The sequence below is a fragment of the Rhipicephalus microplus genome, chromosome 8, assembly GCF_043290135.1.
Source record: "Rhipicephalus microplus isolate Deutch F79 chromosome 8, USDA_Rmic, whole genome shotgun sequence".
NCBI classification, from domain to species: Eukaryota; Metazoa; Arthropoda; class Arachnida; order Ixodida; family Ixodidae; genus Rhipicephalus; species Rhipicephalus microplus.
In genome coordinates, this window is record NC_134707.1 from 87,941,977 (window position 1) to 87,961,665 (window position 19,689).

General features: G+C 42.8%; 1 protein-coding gene across 1 annotated transcript in view; it reads left to right on the forward strand.

Moving 5' to 3' along the window:
* The window catches only part of LOC119163875 (WD repeat-containing and planar cell polarity effector protein fritz), a 77,498-nt gene that overhangs the window by 51,859 nt on the left and 5,950 nt on the right, over positions 1–19,689 (forward strand). The window contains exons 21-26 of the mRNA XM_037415950.2: positions 715–778; positions 2,684–2,786; positions 3,479–3,618; positions 10,223–10,554; positions 14,587–14,690; positions 17,117–17,142. Coding sequence (XP_037271847.1) covers positions 715–778; positions 2,684–2,786; positions 3,479–3,618; positions 10,223–10,554; positions 14,587–14,690; positions 17,117–17,142 — 769 coding nt within the window. The remainder of the gene's footprint in view (positions 1–714; positions 779–2,683; positions 2,787–3,478; positions 3,619–10,222; positions 10,555–14,586; positions 14,691–17,116; positions 17,143–19,689) is intronic.

The window sequence follows — 19,689 nt, forward strand, 5'->3', positions numbered from 1 at the left end:
AGAAGATTATGTTGTATACTTATGATAGCGCCTTCCGAAGGCTTCCAAAGCGTTTCTTTTTGTCTCTCCGTGTCAGCGATTAACTCGTGCAAGGGATCTATAATCCCTTCGAGCGGACACAGAATCATGGGGTCATCGATCAATGCTAAGTTGACCACTGCCACGCTTTCCAAACACAGCCCACAAGCAGCCATTTTGCCGATGCCCACTGGCGCATTGTGGTCCAATGCTAGCCGCGTGGAGCACAAGAATTAGGAACATGCTCTATCTCTGCGATGGCCGCACAAAGCATGCTGAATGTCGCTGGGCGCTCCGGCTACGCCATGACGCCAGGATTCTCCACTTTTTGCCAGTTTAGCTTAACCGCATCACACGTGCATGCTTCGCTGGACTATATCTAGGCCCATAGTGCGAGCAAAGCACTAACAAAAATGCACAAAAAAGAGCATAAGTTTTAGCCATATTTAACTGCTCTTGTGTGTTTTTTCTGCTTTGCTACTAGTATATCATACTGACAAACCCACTTTTTCACCTCACTCAAGCCGACTGCAGCTGTGTTCCACACTGCATCATAGACAATGCAATCATAGTGTTAATCTTCCGAGTTTCCCTCTGCCGTCCAGCTTGTATATACTAGTTTTCTTGTAGTCATTTTATGACACACTTGTGCATTTGTGTGTGTGGTATCTTGTTGTAAATCGTCACACATTTTAGGTTTGACAGGCTGGAAAAAGCTTTTCTTCTGGCAGTTGACTTGGGGTACTGGGATCTCTTCATGGTAAGTCCGTGTTTCCTGGTGTGGGGTGTGTTCGTATCACATTGTTGGAACGAGCTGTGGTGGCCGCCATCAAACCAAGCGAAAAAGACGGGAACTACTCCTTTCGTAACCTCTTCGATTCTCCTCTTGCCCACTCAACTCCCTCACCACGTGGGAGAGGGGCAGGGTGACAATTGAACTGGTTAGGAGGAAAGAACTGCCGTGTATTTTTATCTTGGTGTGTTGCCAACCAGCACAACATCGTTGATCTTCAAGAGGAAATTTGTCTGCCAAAAAAACTCGTGTTATTCAAACGTTATTAACTGGTACTGAAAATTCTTTTTATTTATTGTCTCAATCCTCATTAACAGCAGCAGTAAAATTTTAACACATTGAAGTAGTATTACAAGACTGTGTTGATATAAGATAAATTAGCATTTTTCAGGCTGTTTGGGGCTGCTTTTCTGGTGATCAAATAAGCTTGCCTTGTTATATTGAACTCAAACATATAAAAATCTGTATCCTGTCTAGATTGAAGATTTCATTAAAGAGTCGAAATTTGGGGAATCAGCCTTCAAGAGTTGATCGTGATAGCAATGTCTAGCCCTGTCCTCATCGCGCTTTTTTTTGTTTGTCGTTATGTTTAGTTGCCCAGCTAGCTACATGCGTACCTACACATGACATACCTAAAGGTAAAGGTGTCCACCTTCTTCAAGGGCACCTATGGCAACACTGTACCAACTATGTCTGCGTAAGAGAAAGCATCTACTAATATGTGCACCCTTTGAAATGAGCGGCGTGCTTTTACTGGAAGACCAACTTCGGGCTGTTTGGGAGGTCCACAAAACGCAGTAGAGTTGATCAATTGATTGATGGACCCTTTTACCTGGTGCGACCCATCATGGGGGACTAGCCATGAAACGAGTCGAGTTTCAGGCTTCAAACCAGCAGCAAGTATGCGCGCGATGCTTTTTCAATGTTGCTTGCACCCACTACAGGTTCATTAGGGATGGATGACTGGTCAAACTTGATTTAGAGTCCCAAGAGGCTCTACTATCTGGCAGTAGGCCTCATTGGGATTAGCAGACTAAGCCTGACGCTGCATTGTGGGCTATCTGGATGGCCCAGAGCTGATCATTCTTGTTGGCGCTTATGATGACGGAGCTGCACTTGACTTGGTTGGCTTCATCGCTGCCCAGTAACAAAGGGCATCACACTGTGAGCAAATGCTCTAAACTAGCTACTTCCCCACAATCGAGGCACAACCTGTTAGTGCAAGTACAGGGATAAAGTTTCTGAAATAAAAGCCGAATTTGGGTACAAACCTCCCTGTAAGAGTCCCAAGCTGGGGAATATTCACAGTAATGTGAGAGCCTTTTGTAATGAATGGCCGGCTTTAAACCAACAACTTGTTGTGCAATTATGCCCAATGGCAATATACACTTGCACCACTTTTTTTCTGCAGTGTTACAGCTCACACTGTGACATATGCACACAGGATGCATATGTTTCTGAAGCATGAAAAACACTTTCAGTGCAGCACTGGTGTAGCTCTGTGGTAAAACACCGGCTTGCCACGCCAAAGACTTGTGTTCAGCTTCTAGGATACATGATTTTTTATTATTTCCATTTGGCGATATTTTAGTCACTACCAACAACGTGGAATTGGAATTTCTGCAACCCGAGCTCTTGAGCGCTTTTGCGTTGAAACATGGTTGTGTGTGACACTAGGATAGCTTTATTTTGTATAATGTTTGCTATAAATTTACATGTGTGCACTGCTGTTGATATATTTGGTTATATCCTATAAGTCTTTACGTTAGTGTTTGTTATATTAGAGTATGTCTGTGCAAAAGTTCATTATATGGAGGTTTTAGCTATGTTCACAAGTGTTCATGTCTCACTTCATTGATTTCACTTTTTCAGGACCTACACAACGTTGCCAAGAAAAAAGGAGAAAACGGTTTGGTGGAGGTTGCCCTGCGACGCGCAAACGCCCTGAAGCCAAGCCGAGCACTTTCTGAGTGCGGTGAGCACCTCAATACGAAGTTCCTATTTTCTTTTTTTAACCACTACCTTGTTGCAGAACCTGTGCTCCTTACCTCCTCAAGGCAGGACGGTCAATGAAATCTTCGTGGAGAAGGCACAGCTTGTGCCAAAAGACTTCTTTTGATGCAAACCCCACTGATTCTTGTCATTAGCTTTTTCAATTTCTTCGTATGCACCGTAATGTGTACATTACGCATACAGTAATGTCTTAAGTTGTGCGTGAGAAGCTTGCAAGCAGCTCTAATTTATAGCTATAGCAATGGCAGCTCATATCACATATTGCTGCAGGTCGATAACGCCAGAAAAATACACGTCATTTCGCTTGTTCTAATGCCTTGTTGCGTGTCCGTCACTTTTGTCTTTCATGCATGTGGCATTCATCATATTTCAAACTGTAGTGCAGTTTAGATTCCAAAATGTACATATATTTACGTCTACATCAGCTTCATCTAGCCAAGGAGTGTTTGCACGTCAACTTGGTTATCTGTAGCATCTATTCTGTTTATTATTTGTCTCATTGTTTCTTCAGGTGATGCTAACTCTATCCTACAGAAGATCATTGCATGTAGTTAATTAATTTTCATTACTTTTTAATGCTGATAAGGGTGCTTAAGGCACTAAAGCAAATTTAAAAAATAACTGTGCTTTTGTTTGCCTCGTACATCCCTGCAGATTCGAACGACTGTGACTCCTCAAGTGAGCTCACCGACGATTGCTGTTCGAGCGATGACGGAACTCGCTGCACTCCAGCTGTGGCTGTGGCGTCGTGCTCGGGCGCCGCGGGTTTTTCGGAACCGGGCCGCCTAAGATTGGTATGCATTACAGGGCTTGAATTCCTCATCTATGAAGATATCGTTTGTAACTTCAAGTGCATGAAAGCCCCCATGGTTAAACAGCATATAGGGAGCTTCAGTAGGTGGGCTAAATGAAAAGTTTGTTCATATTTTTTTAACACAGAGTAAGCATCAGCAATGTATATAAGAAAGCAAACTTGTTACGAAAAAGATGAAGTGTAGGACGGGCGTTAACTGTGGTGGCTCTGACTAATCTGTCCACATCAACATTTCAGTTTACTGTGGTTCGGTGATGCATGATCTTTACTAAAACTGCTGTGAAATAACACTGAGCTAGAACCCCTCGAATTGACGAATGTTATACAGGCAATGTAGGGGGGGGGGGGGGCTTGTTTGAGTTAACACAGTCACGATAAGATTTCCCGGCAGAAATTATGTACAGTAGACTCTCATTAAACGGAACCTGAAGAGGCCAGAAAAATATGTTTCATTTAGCAGGAGTTCTGTTTACTGACAGATCAACAGGAGGGCATTATGCAGGGATTAAATAAGCCCCATCAGAGGTTGTTGTTTTATTTAAGCAGCTGTTCTGTTCAGCATATTTCCATTTGCTTATAGTCTACTTACATGCTACGAATGTGAGATATTTCAGGACACTTGCCTATCAAAAGTAATGATGTCCTTTGAGGACAGCATCAGAGCATGTGTAAATGTACGATGTTTTATACTCATTTGATAGCTTGACGTGTGGAGCTTCCACAGAAAGCTAAGCTCAGCCCGATTGTCTATCGATTTACCCACTACTGCATATGGCAGCGCACGCCAGGTTACACAAAGGGACGACACGCACAAAGGGACGACATAAGCACCGAGTTGAAGTTCAGCGCTTGCATCGTCCCTTTGTGTGGGAGTTCTTTGTGTAATCTGGCGTGCGCTGCCATATGCAGTAATCTTTTACCAACGAGCCCGCCTGCACGTTTTACGCAAGATTTACCCACTTTCCCAGACAGGCCTTGAACCATCAGTGGAAGTGCATTATTCTACTCTTGTAACGAAATTTCACTAGCAAACATGTCATGTTGTACTTAATCATATGCATTCATGTCACCTAATGGCACACCATAGGAGGAGCACAGGAGGAGTACAGTAGGGTATATACACATACTGAACATGCCTGGATATGCACGATGGACAGGATCGTTCCTGGTGCAGTAATATTTTTCCTCACATATAATGCTGCCGAAGTGATGTCCCTCCACTGTTCCCAGCCACAGTTTTTTTTTATTTTTTTTTATTTAAAATTCCTTACAGGCCCTTTACAGGGCATTGAGTAAGGGGGCTAATTGGTGAAGTTTTACAGATCACACAAAATTAATTCACGCGTTACAAAGCGTATCAGCACAATGAAAATATGACGCGGTTCGCAATATAAGTTGAAGTTAACAGGCGATAACAAGAAAAAAGAAAAGGCGATTTCATAGTGCACACACGACAGTGGGAACCGAATACAGTCATTATAGCATATGAAGGCGACATCAACCAAAGATAGCCAGCTGGCTTTACCTCAACGACGTGCCGTAATTTGTTTATAAGTTGCAGAACATACAATAGAAAAAGCACCAAAAAACGCAGAACCTATGCCCATATACAGAAAACATTTCCAGTGTGCAACAAACATAATCGGGCACAAAATCCGACACTAAAAAAAAAAAAAAAAGTGCAGAACAGTGGCAAGTCTATTGTGAGAAGAGAGTAAGCAGCAACTGACGGAAAGAATTATTGTCCGATACAAATGCGATGTTATCTGGAAGACCATTCCACAAACGTATGGCGCGAGGAAGAGCAGATGAGTTGAATGAATCCGTTGCCCCGTATAATCGCTTGAAACTGAAGTGATTATGCGACCTACGTGAAGTAATGGAGGGAACATCGAGGTGGAGTGGGAGGGGTCTGTTGGTGTACACGTATTTGTGAAAGAGGCAAAGAAGGGAAATGTCGCGACGAGTGCTCAGGGGTTGAAGAGAAAGATTGTTTTTAATTTGCGTTATGCTGCTGTGATAGTCATGATTGCGTGAAATGAAACGGGCCGCCCTATTCTGAATAGCTTCAAGCATGTTAATTAAGTAGTTGTGATAAGGGGACCAGATAGGAGCGGCAAGTTCAAGCTGGGGACGGACAAAGGTTTGATAGGCTAGTTGACGGACGTGAGCGGGACAGCTATGTAAATTACGGCGTAGATATCCTAAGGACTTGGAGGCTTTCGCGCTAATGGTGGTGATGTGGGGAGACCAGGAGAGATTGGGTGTGAAATGGACACCAAGATACTTATAGGATGATGCCTGTAATAGTGCAGAATTATTGATAGTGTAGTGGAAAGTGCAAACGTTTTGTTTGCGCGTAAAGGAGATTATTTTACATTTTTCCGTGTTCAGGGACATTAACAATTTGTTACACCAGTCATTAATGTGGTGAAGGTCGCTTTGTAGAGTTAAGTGGTCGTCGGGGGATGATATTGGACGGTAAATTATGCAATCATCTGCAAAAATACGCATGCAGGAAGAGATGTTATTTGGCAGATCATTTATATAGATTAAAAACAGTAGGGGGCCGAGGACGCACCCTTGTGGAACGCCAGAAGTTACGTGGGAAAGAGGGGAAGGGTAATTGTTAATTATAGTAAACTGCTGACGAAGTGAAAGAAAGTTGCGAAGCCAAGATAGGGTAAGAGAGTCTAATCGGAGGGCAGATAATTTAGAAATCAGACGGCAATGGGCTACGCGATCGAAGGCTTTAGAAAAATCGAGGAAGATACAATCAGTCTGAAGGTTACTGTTCATATTGGAATGCAGCTCGGTTGTTAGTTCTAGCAGCTGTGTTTCGCAAGAAAAACCCTTTCTGAATCCTTGTTGGTTCAGAAAGAAGAAATTATTTGATTCTAAGTGTCGGAAAACATGGGAAGCGATTATGTGTTCAAGAAGTTTGCAGCATATACATGTAAGAGAAATTGGACGGTAACTTTCGGGTAAATGCTCATTACCGGTTTTAAACACAGGCACTATTTTACCAATTTTCCAGTCAGAAGGGAGTTGACCTGTCGCTAAAGATTGCCTGAAAAGGTGATACAAAATGTTAACAGAAACGGGGGCGGTGTTTTTGAGAATTTTAGAATTAATGTCGTCGATGCCGGCTGAAGTGGAAAGCTTGAGGTTATTAACTAGAAGAGCAATACCCTCGGCAGTTATTTCTATAGGTTCCATGTATGCAATGTCAAGTTCAAGAACGTATGGTACGTCGGATTGGTCTTCCAGGGTGAAAACAGATGAAAAAAATGCGTTAAATGCTGATGTGCAATGACTATCTGAAAGAGGGACATGGTCGTCATCTAGCAAAGATATTTGTTGGCCATCTTGTTGAGGAGAAACAAGTGACCAGAACTTCTTGGAATTTGATTTCAAGAGGGAAGGTAGATCGACAGAATAATATTTAAGCTTAGCAGATTGTACTGCCGCGCACTAGCTTTTCATAAAATTCTTGTATGTCTGCCACGCGGAGGGCGTGTCATGGCGTTTAGCTGTGCAGTATAAACGTTTCTTTTTATTTCTGAGTTGCCTGAGAGATTTAGTAAACCATGGGTTTGTTTTATCGTTTTTCACTTTTACGAGGGGGACATACTGATTAGTTAGTGTACAAAGTTTATCTCAGTACAGCACCCAGTTATCATTTACTGAACGACGGTCGAAAAGGGGTAGGAATGTGTCGTTGTAAAAAATTTCGAGTTCGGCGTTAAATTGGCTGTAGTTGGCCTTACTATAGTCGCGAATATTTTTGTGGTCGGTGCCGGAGAAAGGTAGTGGAATGTTAAGAGTTACTTGGAGGAGGCTGTGGTCGCTAAAACCATCTGTGTTAAGAACGGTACCTACTGTTTCAGGAACTGTCGTAAGAATTAGGTCAAGGATGTTAGAGCCGCGCGTAGGTTGGTTTACTATTTGAGATAGGTTAAAATTTAACGCAAGGTTTATAAATTCCGTGGAATTGCGGCAAGAGGAAGACAATTGGATCCAATCTATTTCGGGAAAGTTAAAGTCGCCGAAAATGTAGATGGTGTCGGTGCGACATAAATTAGTGGCCTAAGTTATGCTACTGCGCAAGTCGTCTACAAATGAATGGGAACAATCAGGGGGCCGGTAGCAATTGCCGATAAGCAGTGTGGTGAACTTTGTAACACAGGCAACCCAGATCATTTCTAAATCAGAGTGAACATTGATAGCATATGATTGCACAGTTTTTCTTACTGCAAGAAGTACACCTCCGCCACGCTTATTTTTACGGTCATTTCGATATATGTGGAAGTTGTTACGATCAGGAAAAATTTCGATATCGGTGATATCTGGGTTTAGCCACGTTTCAGTAAGGGCAAGTATGTCGCAGTCGCTGTCATCTAGAAATGAGCAGACTAAATCCCGTTTTGGCACCAGGCTGCGGATATTAGAAGATGACAGCGATAATGTAGGAATGGTATGAAGTGAAGTCACATTGGGATCTTGCAAGGACTTGTTCGACTTTAGCTATCTGCTTGATAGCACAACTGCGTCCGTGTTGATGTCATAGACGTATGTTTTTTTATCAATGTGCAACCTGTCAACTGACACTTTGAAAGCCTTATTTTGGGCTTTGGCAAAGCTCACTAATATGCGCCTGGCCTGTCGCGTCGCCGGCGAAAAATCTTCGCCGATAGAAAACGGTGAACCTTTTAGTTTCCGTGCAGAGGACAAAATCTGCTGTTTATCTTTGAAGAAGGTTAGTTTTGCAATTATTGGTCTGTTTTTTCCCTCGGTGAACCTGCCAAGCCTGTGAACCCGTTCAAACTGTGCACTAGTTGTTGTTATGTCGAGTCATTCAGAACAAAAGTTAATTATTTTTTCCTCGGACTGGGCCCAATCCTCTGGTTCGCTATCCTCAATTCCAAAGAAGAGAAGGTTTGACCGCCGCTGCCTATTTTCAGCATTGTCGCATCTAGACGTGATTTCCGTCAGCCGATCCGAAACGTGCAGCAGAGCATTGTCAGTGGGTCCTCCTGCGTTATTTTGCAAAGCAAGTGTTGCCTCGAGGGCAGCGATTTTAGCATGGAGTAATTTGATCTCATTTTTAGTAGTCTCGTGCTCGCCACTTAGTCGTTTTAGGTCAGCTGACATCGGGGTGTGATCAGCTTCAAGTTTTTTTATTGTTTCTAATGCCAAAGCAAACGAATCAGCTTCAGTTTTGCTCATTGGTCCCGGATTCGACTCGACGTCACCAGAAAGCATAAGCAATGTCCTTAAGGCATCAGAGCACAACCTATACGGCAAACACAACACTCGCTTCAGCACATCGCAAAACTCTGGTGGGCACGACACCGCAATGAAACAGGAATGACTACACTTGGTACAGGCAGCACCCCTCATATAACTAACCTGTAACAGCAGTGGTCGTGAGTCACCCATCCCAGATGCTGCGTCGTACCCAAAGTAGGCGGCTGAAGGATGGCGCTTATATACTCCCCAGTTGATGTCATGAGGCGATACAGAAGTTCCGCGTTGCCAGATTGAGGCGCCGATTTCATCCAAGTTAGGCCTCAGAAGGGTTTCGGTAGGCCAAGGAAGAGGCAGGCGGTCGGTGCCAGCCAGCTCGCAGGATCCGGGGACCCAGGAGCAAGCAGCCCAGATGACCACAACCTGTAACAGCAGTGGTCGTGAGTCACCCATCCCAGATGCGGCGTCGTACCCCTTCGTCGTTGTTGGCTTGGTGTCCGTGCGTCTCCAAACAGTTGCCTTTCACTGCCTCACAGCTGTGGAGATGGTGTGATTATCCAATTATTGTAAGCTTGAACACACAAAGATGTATAGCCAGTACACTATTGTATTACTGAATAGTACTACCTATTATATACACAGTCACATGCACAGTCATAACAATGTTGCTGAATTCCCGTGAACTGACCTTGCATTTATAAGTCTTCCTGCGTAATAGTATTCTTTTTGTGTTCTTGTGATATGCTGTATCTGGTGCATCTAATGTGTCTACTCTGTTATATAGTTCAATGTGAATTGCTTAATGCAGTAGACATTGTCAGTAGCATGAAGTAAAGTCATGGACAGATATAATGAGAAGGTGAACGGAAACACATTTTATTGTTTTTGTTTTTTGCTGGCATGCTGAACGTTGAAAATATTGTAGCCTGCACACTGTGTGGGGCCAAACCAATTCTTCAAAGCCACATAAAATTACTTGGGCGAGATACTGCTCTAGAGCTTGCTGGGTTGGAAGATTGGGCTAGTTGTTTTATGCTTGTAACAGAGAAAAAAAGAGCACCAGACTCAAGATGAAGAAAGGAAGATAACAGAGTTGTTCTTTTCCTTTTTTCTTCTTGTGTTCAATCATAATTTTGTGCTCTTTTTTTTCCCTCTGACAAGTTCTGTAGCTATCACCTACAGAATGTTTCACTATGTATTTTCTTGTTTGCATTTCACTTGTTCATCACTGCACAACACTGCTAAAGTCACTTAAAGGTAAACGTAGCAAGTCTAAATGACAAAGAAAAAAGCGACATAGATTATGGTCTTCTCTCGTGACAACATTATTCCAGCCTCCGCAAGGCCATTCAGCGGGTCCGCGACCATCCGGGCCAGCTGCTTTCGCAGCAAGTGACACCGGTACTAGTGGTTACCACTGGCCACCACCGCGAGCGGTGCCGGTAACGCCAGCGGCCGAAGAAGACCTCATCGACCTGAGCGATGACTATGAGTGCACGTCGGAAGGCGTGCGGGTCGCCGTGCCGATCATCGACCCTTTGGTTCCGCAGACGTTTGCTTCAGCGTCAATGCAGCAGTCCGTCATAAGACCCATCCCGAGAATCCAGCCGATCGACCCGAGAGGAGCTCCAACGGGGCTGAGCTCCGTCAGATCCGAAGCCTACAAGTGGGTGTTTTCTGCCATGGCAGCTTTCTTCAGTGCCATGTACCGAAGAAGGCAACACCGAAAAATGTGTGCTCTGATGTCGAGGATGACAATTTAGCTGAATTTAGCTGTGTTGGAGGGATGGTGGGATCCTGTGCGATTATTTATATGAGTGCAAGACATATTATATATACAGTTGAATCCCTTCATAAGAAACAAGGCTTCAACTCTTGTCTCTTATATGAGGTGTCTCTTGTAAAAAGGGTGCCAGGTATGCGTTTTCTTATCGACCCGTGCTTTACTCTAAGACACACTTGTGTCTCTTATACCAGTTTGTCGTTTACATCAGGGTCTCTTGTTAAGGGGTTCAACTGTACTTGGATAAGTGCAAGTTGTTTTCATCGTGTGACAGTGTGAGTACTGGAAAGTGATTGTTCCGAATTGAAGGTCCGTCTATTCCCTTTTTCTTTCAAATTTGCTCTTGACATTTTATTTCTGCTTTCGGCGACCATTGTGTGCTCCGTTTCCTCTGTCTGTGCTGTTCTTTTACCTCTTACCTGTCTGCGAATAAACTGTCACCTGTTCTTGTCTATTTCCTCTTTTTTCTTTGCTGTATCTTTGCACTCTCTCTCTCTCACTGCTCTTCTGTTCTAGCCATTTTACCTGTGCCTTGCAGTTCATGCAGATATGAATACATATTCAATCTGGTAGAATAAAAAAATAATTAGTTTAAAGGTCAACAGGCAGGAAAAGATTCTGCGGATCGGACTTGCGAGACAGGTGTACTTCTGTGGATCGGACTTGTGAGACAGGTGTACTCCTTTTTAACGAAACCTGAAGGGACAAGGGAAATATGTTTCCTTTAAAGGGGTATATATTCAAGTACGAAACCAAACATATTAGTAGAAGTGAAGTTGTTCCATTTAAGCAGCAATTTCATTTAAGAGAATTTCGTTTAATAGGAGTCTACTGTAGTTTATATTCTGTCTGAAATTAAGAAACAGTTTGGAACGTCAAGCATAGCGTAGAGCACAGTAACGGCGGTTTGTTATGGTAAGAGAATAGGTGCACGAAGAAAAAGCATGGACCGTCTCCCCAAAGGGAACCATGATAGGATCTGAAGCAGCAGCGGTGCACACGTCGTTGACCTAGCTGAAAAGTGCGTCAGTGCGTGTGCTGAAAAAACTGTTTGAAGCGAAACTCATTGTAGCCTTTACTCTAGTAAACGTTTCTTTAAAGTGCAAAGACACAGGAGGTGGATTGGGTTACATGTAAGTTTCATCGCAGATAAATGAGTCAAAAGAGTCTTTGTGGAGAGGGTGAAGTGAGAGAGCTGTGTGTTGCAAGCGGGTGAAGGAGCAACACCACCTAGGTGTGGTGGGAGGAGCCAACAGCTGCTGTGGCTGAGGGAAAGAGCAACGTCAACACACAGCTGCGATTTAACCTTCTTGGCATCATTCCAACAACTGTGGCGGGGAAACGCGGGGAGGCACGTTGGCACAGAGACACGGACGGACAACGTTACACAGTGTTGAAGAGCTGCTTCGTATCTAAAAACAAGCAATGTTAAAGGCATTCGAAAATAAAGTGTTATGACAAAAAAACCAAATTAGCAGGTGCAGTGTGCTAGGCATGGCTCATAACTGCATTTTGCCATCCAGTACTAATGCCAATTTTTTAAAGGCTGTTAGCCATCGTTTCAGTATTAGAGAGGCACAATCGGTGTCCCATGCTTTCCAGTAATCATCCTCTTCAATTGGCTAAAATTTCGAAGGAAACAAAATTAAGCGGAGCCAAGTGAATAGGTTTGGCTTGTTCAATGCAAAGTGCACCAATCTTCGCATGAGGAGAAACATCAACACGCTTACAAAAAACTGAAGGGCTGGGAATAGATGCACCTCCCTTTGTGCATTTCGTACAGATTGACTTTCAGGCAGAATTTCAGCATGGGCAGCTTTTACTGGGTTTTCTGGCACAAAAAAAAAATGCCCGAAAATATGCAGTAACACCTTTGAATGTATAGTATTTATAGGCATGTAAACAAGGGGAGGGGGGTAAGAAAGAAGGGAGAAGAGACTTCTGCCCTGTTAATTATTTATTATTATTATTATTATTATTATTATTATTGCTATCAATAGTAGTAATAGTAGTAGTACTAGTAGTAGTAGTAGTGCAGGCATTAATTACGCATGTTCGCGATCACGTAACATTCTTCTTTATCACCAGTTGTAAGGGCTCATTTGGTCCATGATGTGGACCCACGGAGGAAGAAACGTTTATGTGATGCAACTCCGCTCCTTGAGGCGACTAGATAATGTGACATTTCCAGATAGCAAATTCATGCTGGTGGCGTTTTGCGGCATAAAAGGGAATTGCCAATGTTTCGGTTTCCAAGCGAAGCGGTCCCGTGTTTTTCACGTTCTTTCACTATCCCGTGTGGGATCTCGATATGAACAGAGCCATGCCACGCTCTTGGAGTGAACGGACACAGCAGACGCGGTCGGGACAAACCAAACAATACACACATTTAACTACCTTTTGATCGACGATATCGTCAGCCGAATTATTAAAACATCAGTTGAGATCAACATGCTAAATCATCCTTACACAAATTAAACACCACTCAACAATATGACAAACAAGGCGGCGTCGCCAACGCCTGGCTTACCACAGTGGCCCCCGGCAGACGGTTTGCGGTACCGTGCACCGGGGACACACCGTGAGAGACAACCGTTTGCGCCAAACGCCACCAGAGAAAGAGACTCGCTCAATTCTCCCGTGCCGCCACCTAGGCTTGCTGTCAGGAGTCACCGCCAGCGCTACCAATCTAACCATGATGATGATAATGGTGGTCACCGCTTGCGAACACAATGCCACCTATCGCTCAATAGTTGCGACCCCGAAGTATGGCTTCTGCGCGAGATACGTCCGCTACGCTGCGCAAACAACTTTGCAGGGGGCATAGGCACCTTCACACTCGGAGCGAGAACGTAGAGCGCGTCGACCTGTAGTGTTTCCTTTCCTGTGTTTCGTGGTTGCGGCTTTGCACTGCAAGGTGCCCCCAACTGAAATGTCTCCGTCAGAGCGTGTTATTTTTGTATTTTATGTGACGTTATTTAGACGCCTCCGTATGCTCGTTCTAAACGGAGTTTCAGCTCCTAAATATTTATTCCTCTCTGTATGGACCAAACGTCCATGGTATGGACACTTCACCGTCACCTTTGGCCTAATAATAAAGGTCGCATCGAGTGTCGCATCATGCTTGGTGGCACAACAGTATCAACAACAGTATGATTATTTATTGCAAGACCACTGTGGTCTCCATACTGCTGACCACAATTTGGACCATCCAGGAAAGGCACTTATTAGCGTATGAAACAGATAAAAATATCAATGCGCAGGAGGTACGAATCGGACAAAAACAGATACGTGACTGTACCAACAGGATTATCAAACGTCGGCAGTTAGGAAAGTTGGCCACAACACCATGTGTGCAGAGTTTCATTCTGATATTGATTAAAGCAAGAAGGAAAAGTTTGGCATGCATTTGCTTAGGCAAAATGAGAGTTAATTAGGGTTGTGTGATTATTTGAGCACCTCAAATATTCAAATGAATATGACATTATTCAAATTCGCTTCAATAACTTGGGTCTCAGCCATACTGTGGTGTTGTTCTAATGAAATTCGCATTGCTTAGTCATTTATTGCTGGCAAATGAACTGCTGAGCTTAAGAAGCTGAGTTTGCTGACTGTGGAAGAGCAAATGCAGTTATAATATATAAATTCTGAGAAATTATATATAATAATATTACCCCAAGGTAATAATGTTACACTAAGTTGGATAACTTGCCGTGATGTCATGAAGGCATTTTTTTTCTTTCATGTATTTCAGAAAGAAGGTACACAATCACACTTTCTGTTTGCTCGCTAATAATATAATTTGATAAATGACAGCAGTATTTTTCAAAGGTTAACTTGCCGTCTTCAGTCTGCAGTAGCGCTCGTCCTTAGTGTTATGCATTCCCCGTAGCCTTGTATCTGTGTTGATTGCAGCGAAACGTCCGGCACCCCTCGTTTCGAAGAGGGCCATCTCAGGGCTGTGCCGCTATCGCCGCCCAGAGCTCCAGCCGCTGCTGCAAGCCGGGCTTCTCTGGATGGTACGTACACAAAAGTGAAGTTTGGATTAACCTATTTGTGACCAAAAAAGAAAAAAAAAGAGAGAGAGAGGAAAAGGAAAAAATGACAAAGAATTACTTTTTAATCACTTTTTGGAGCTTTTTTTTTTTCTGAATAAAGTGGTACCATTATTAGCAGAAGAGTTGATAAGCAGGCTACTTGGTATACATTCATTATAACAGCTTGGCAGCGCAAACAAACCGGACCAAATACAAACAAACGCCGCTGAATCTATGAATATGGAGTGTAATCGTAACAGAAATATATACAGAAAAAAAACAATGGGGAAGGATGTTACAGGATCACGTGTAGTCATATCAGGTGTAGTTAAGAAACGCAATCTCACAATCTAAAAGTGATACAGATGGTGAACTGACAAAAATGTCAATGTTTATTTTATAACTATTATTTCTATGAAATGTTTCTTTATTGTTCTAATTGCATAAGAAATTAGTGGATGCGCGGTATCAAAGGTGGCAATGCAAACAGAGGCGAAATAGAGGAGGAGGAATGAAATTCACAGAAAAAAAAGTGCACAAGTGGGCTCATCCCGCATTGAAAAACACAACTACAGAGAATAAAGTTGTCATTGGTTTCGCGTAGACCACTTATTGTTAGTGGTGGGTATCGTCATCGGTCCTTGTGTTAGAACACTTCATGACTGTGCTCGTCAGCAGCCGCAAAAGGGACAAGTCACAAGGCGGCCATTGCTCCTGTTTATTGAGAGGTTAAACGGAATGGTAGCCTTTCTGAAAGTGTCGGCAGTATCACCGACGACTGCAAGCGTGATTACCTGTGAGAGTCTGCGAGCATGACTAGCGCTGCAAGTCATGAGGAATCGTCGAGCAGGGGATGTCGCTGGAGTCCAGTTCACTTCTCAAGGCATGGGCAAATGTTCGACCATATTGAATATTCGTAAGAGTATGAAAGCGTTCGAATTCGCTTCGAGATGAATTTAAGATTTCAGAAATTTTTATTTATGTACTCAGATTGAACAAATAGAAGTACAATTTGCCGCATCTAACACGCCTAAAGGGATGTCTTACTGCATTGCGGGTCACTATGCCATGGATTCACCTTATGAGGTGATGTTCTCACCAATGTGTAACCACACTTGAAAGTTAAATTTACGTATTACTTGCTCCCAGATCAAATTCCTTACTCGCTTGCTTTATTATTATTATTATTAGTTCAGCTCAGAAGCATGTTATACCAGCTCATAAGGGCAAAGCTCAGCAAATTTTAAAATGTAACATAGGTATTTTACGGCTTATAGCTTTTACACTACTAGTACTGCCCAAATCTTGCTTCTATCCATGGTTGCTTTCACTTTGCTTCAAGCTAGTTCTGATTCTTAAAAATATTGTTACGAGAAGGAGACCGGCTTGGAAGAGTAGATACAGATATATTTACAGCCGGTTAAGCAAGCAGTGCCAGTCATACAGATTAGCTCATGCCAGTCTATCTCCTTTTTCCCCTTAATCTCTATGCCACTGGTGTGAAACGCTACTCTCATGTGTTTATATTACTTAACACTCATTAATGATATTAGCTTTGAACCTCAAGCTTACTATTCACCATGAGTATCAGCATCATTCTGTTTTTGTGGCAACTCGCGTTGCATAGCGCTGAGGGAGGAGGGGTGGTCGCTGGTGAGGCTTTGGTGCGGGGCAAGTGCTGGTGTGTCCCGAGAAGAAGAGGGGTCAAGCACGACTTTTGAACCCCCTCCTGCCGATGCTCATGCTATTCACCCATCCCTAGACTTCTCTCCATCAAGGCAGCAACAGTTTTTGTGCTGCCTTGCTGTTTTACCACTTGCTGCCTCCATAAAGACAACTCCACTTGCTAAAGCATTGGGCTCCAGCTACGTAGTCATTCCAATGATTTCTCATTGCTTCCATCTTTCCTCGAATTTCTATATCTTTAGCTACGCGAGCATTGCATGGCACTGCGAAGCGTGAAGGCACAGGTTCGATTCCTCGCCGTAGCGGCCTATCCACCGCAGCGGTCTTGTGGTTTATGAGTCTCAACCACTCACCTGAAGGTCGCAGAATTGAGTCCCTGCCATGGCAGTCACATTTCGACAGAGGTGAAAGGCTAGAAGCCTGTCTACTTGGATTTAGGTGTACATCAAAGCACCCCAGGGGATAGAAATTTTAGGAGCCCTCCACTACGAGGAGCATTCCTCGTAGTCATATCGTTGTTTCGGGACATAAAACGCCATCAATTATTATGCCAGGGTGGCTCATCTCGACGGGCAAAATGCAAAAATCTGCAGGAAAGACTCCATGGTAGTTTCAACCCTATGCAGAGTATTGTGATAATGCTTCTTCACGTGTAATTTAATGAGTGGTTTACATTTCCTACAAGCTCAAGATAACACCTGCAATGATGCCTTTTATTTCAGGTGAGGGATCCGGGGAGGAATTATTGGTAAGTGACGTCAAATTTAATTTCACCTTTGATAACACCGTAGGCTAATGCTTTGAAAAGTGTAGTGTAACTTGGGCCAATTTGTGTGAATTCTAGGCTTGTGCAATTAGCGAATTTTGGGTTCAAAGCAAATAGTGATTTTGGCCGAATAATTTTGAATTAAATGCAAATAGTATAATATCATATATTATAAAGAAAAATGGGCGTACTTGTCATGACTGTCCCCTACTCACATCCCCCCCCAAAAAGTAATTGGTCATAGCCTAACTAACCTGCATAATATTAAAAAAAATTGAAACAAGGCCTGTGCAAATGACAATTTTTTTTATCAAAGAAAATTCAAGAAATTTTGAAAAATAGCAGGATTTGACTTTCAGTAGAATTAAAGTGATAGCATGTAAAATATATTACTTTTTTAGTATACTTAGAGCATATAAGTTGGTGCAACAAGTTTTTAAACATGAAAAAAAAAAAGGGTAATATCCTCGTTTAACCTTGAAGTGGGGCTTTGTGGCAGTGCGAATTTTTCCTGGATATGTGTTTTAGGGGCATAGCACCACTTCACTGCAGTAAAACCACTTTTACAGAGAGTTCCATGCGAATTAGTATACACCTAGATAGATGCTTTCAAGGCTTAGCACGGCTCCACGGCAGTGGCACCATCTTTACAGTGTGTCACGTGCAGACTAATATGCACTTATTTGTTCATTTTGAATCATTCGAAATTTACAAAAATTCAAATTAGTTCGAAGCGAATTCAAATACTGCATTATTTATTTGAATATTCGAAGCATTTGAATATTTGCACAAGCCTAGTACATTTCCTTTCCCTTGGCACTTCAGCTCAGTGTGGCAGAAAATGAGCAAACAATTCAAATGTGCAGCGATCTCCATTATAGTGCACAACTGAAGAGGGTTCGTATTTTATGTAGTAGGAAAAGAAATTTTCTGAAACTATTTGCATAGTTAAACTAGTTGGTAAATAACCATCACGAAATAAACCTTTCAAGTGACATTCAGCACATTGTCATGTGTTTTCTTGTATACTCCCAGTTTCAGCACTCTTTCTTTTTTCAAAACATTTTTAAGAGCAATCTCTTCCGAGAACAGCTTATATATTTTACATATTGTTAAATACTTTGAATATGCCGTATTTTCCACGGTATGAGGCACACCTTTCCAATATTTTTCATACATCAGGACGTCTTATATATGCAAAATGGTAATGCAATTCTGCATTGAGACATCGCTCTAGTCCAAAAGTAGTCGCAGCTTTCAGCTTCCAGTCTCCATTTATGTTTTGTATGCATGTGTGTAGGGTGTCAACCATGCAACGCAATTATTGTTTATGTGTTCCTATTAAGCCTCATAATGCTTAAGACATAACACCAACGATGTGCTCCATAGTGCTTACAACACAGCATAAAAAGAGTTACTTAGAGTGTGGCAACGGCAACCCAGCGATGCAGCCTACTGAATCAGAACTTTCGACTGTGCACCTGATGATGTGGCTCTGATTGTAGGGGGATAAATATTGGTTTTTTGTGTCATAGGACAGCGTCATTTCCAAGTGTTATTCTACTGCTTACAGATATTGAAAGCCATGCGTGACTGTGTATTTTTCAATGAGCGCACTCCATGTGCGTCTTTTTGTTTGTTAATTCTTACTGAGTTAAAAATAGGTGCATCTTATACAGACGTGCATCTGATATGTAATTTTTTCCAGCGATAGATGTAAAAAGTAGGGGCTGCATCTTTTACAAAGGTGTGACTTATACACATAAAAATACGGTCTTGATTTCAGAAAGAAATATTCATTTAAAAGAGTTTCAGCATACCTTCGAGCTCGGTACTTCTTCCTCTTGCTATCACTTCATTATTCCTTTCAAATCAGAGACACAAATGAACAGTAGTGATAGTGGTTGGGCCCATCTCACGCATCTAGTGAACCACCATCATAGAAACCCATCAGCTTGTCTTTGAAACGGCTGCAAATCTTTACGAGGGTGGTGTCACAACTGAAAAGTTGTTTCCTGTTCATTCTATATGGGGCAGGGGGGCACAGGGGTGGTGCCAGGATTTTTTTTTTTCTGGGGAGCACCAACGACAATTTCGTTCCTTCAGGGGGCAGGGAGGCACAGAACTTATGCATTGTTGACAGTACCTGAATGTACGCACAGCACAACCCAGAAGTAGTTACAGTGTAACTACAGAAGCAAAAAATGAAGGATAGAAAAGAGTGCTAAGCTCTTGGAGGGTGGGCAGACGTGAATTTTCGAGGGCCAATCCATGCTGGCACTTCCCGCCCCTCCCTTGGAGGGGAGGTGGCATATGTTAGACTCCTGTGCAGTTTGCAAAAAGTTGTCATTGTCCTAGCTCTGCCAAAGTTGCCTCTATGCCCACGGAATCGACTCATGTCACCTGATATTGGCCAATGTTAGTTAAATATAGAGCGAATCGACTCATGTCACCTGATATTGGCCAATGTTAGTTAAATATAGAGCTGGATAACTCCATGTTGACTATGGTTGCCTGAATGATAGTAAG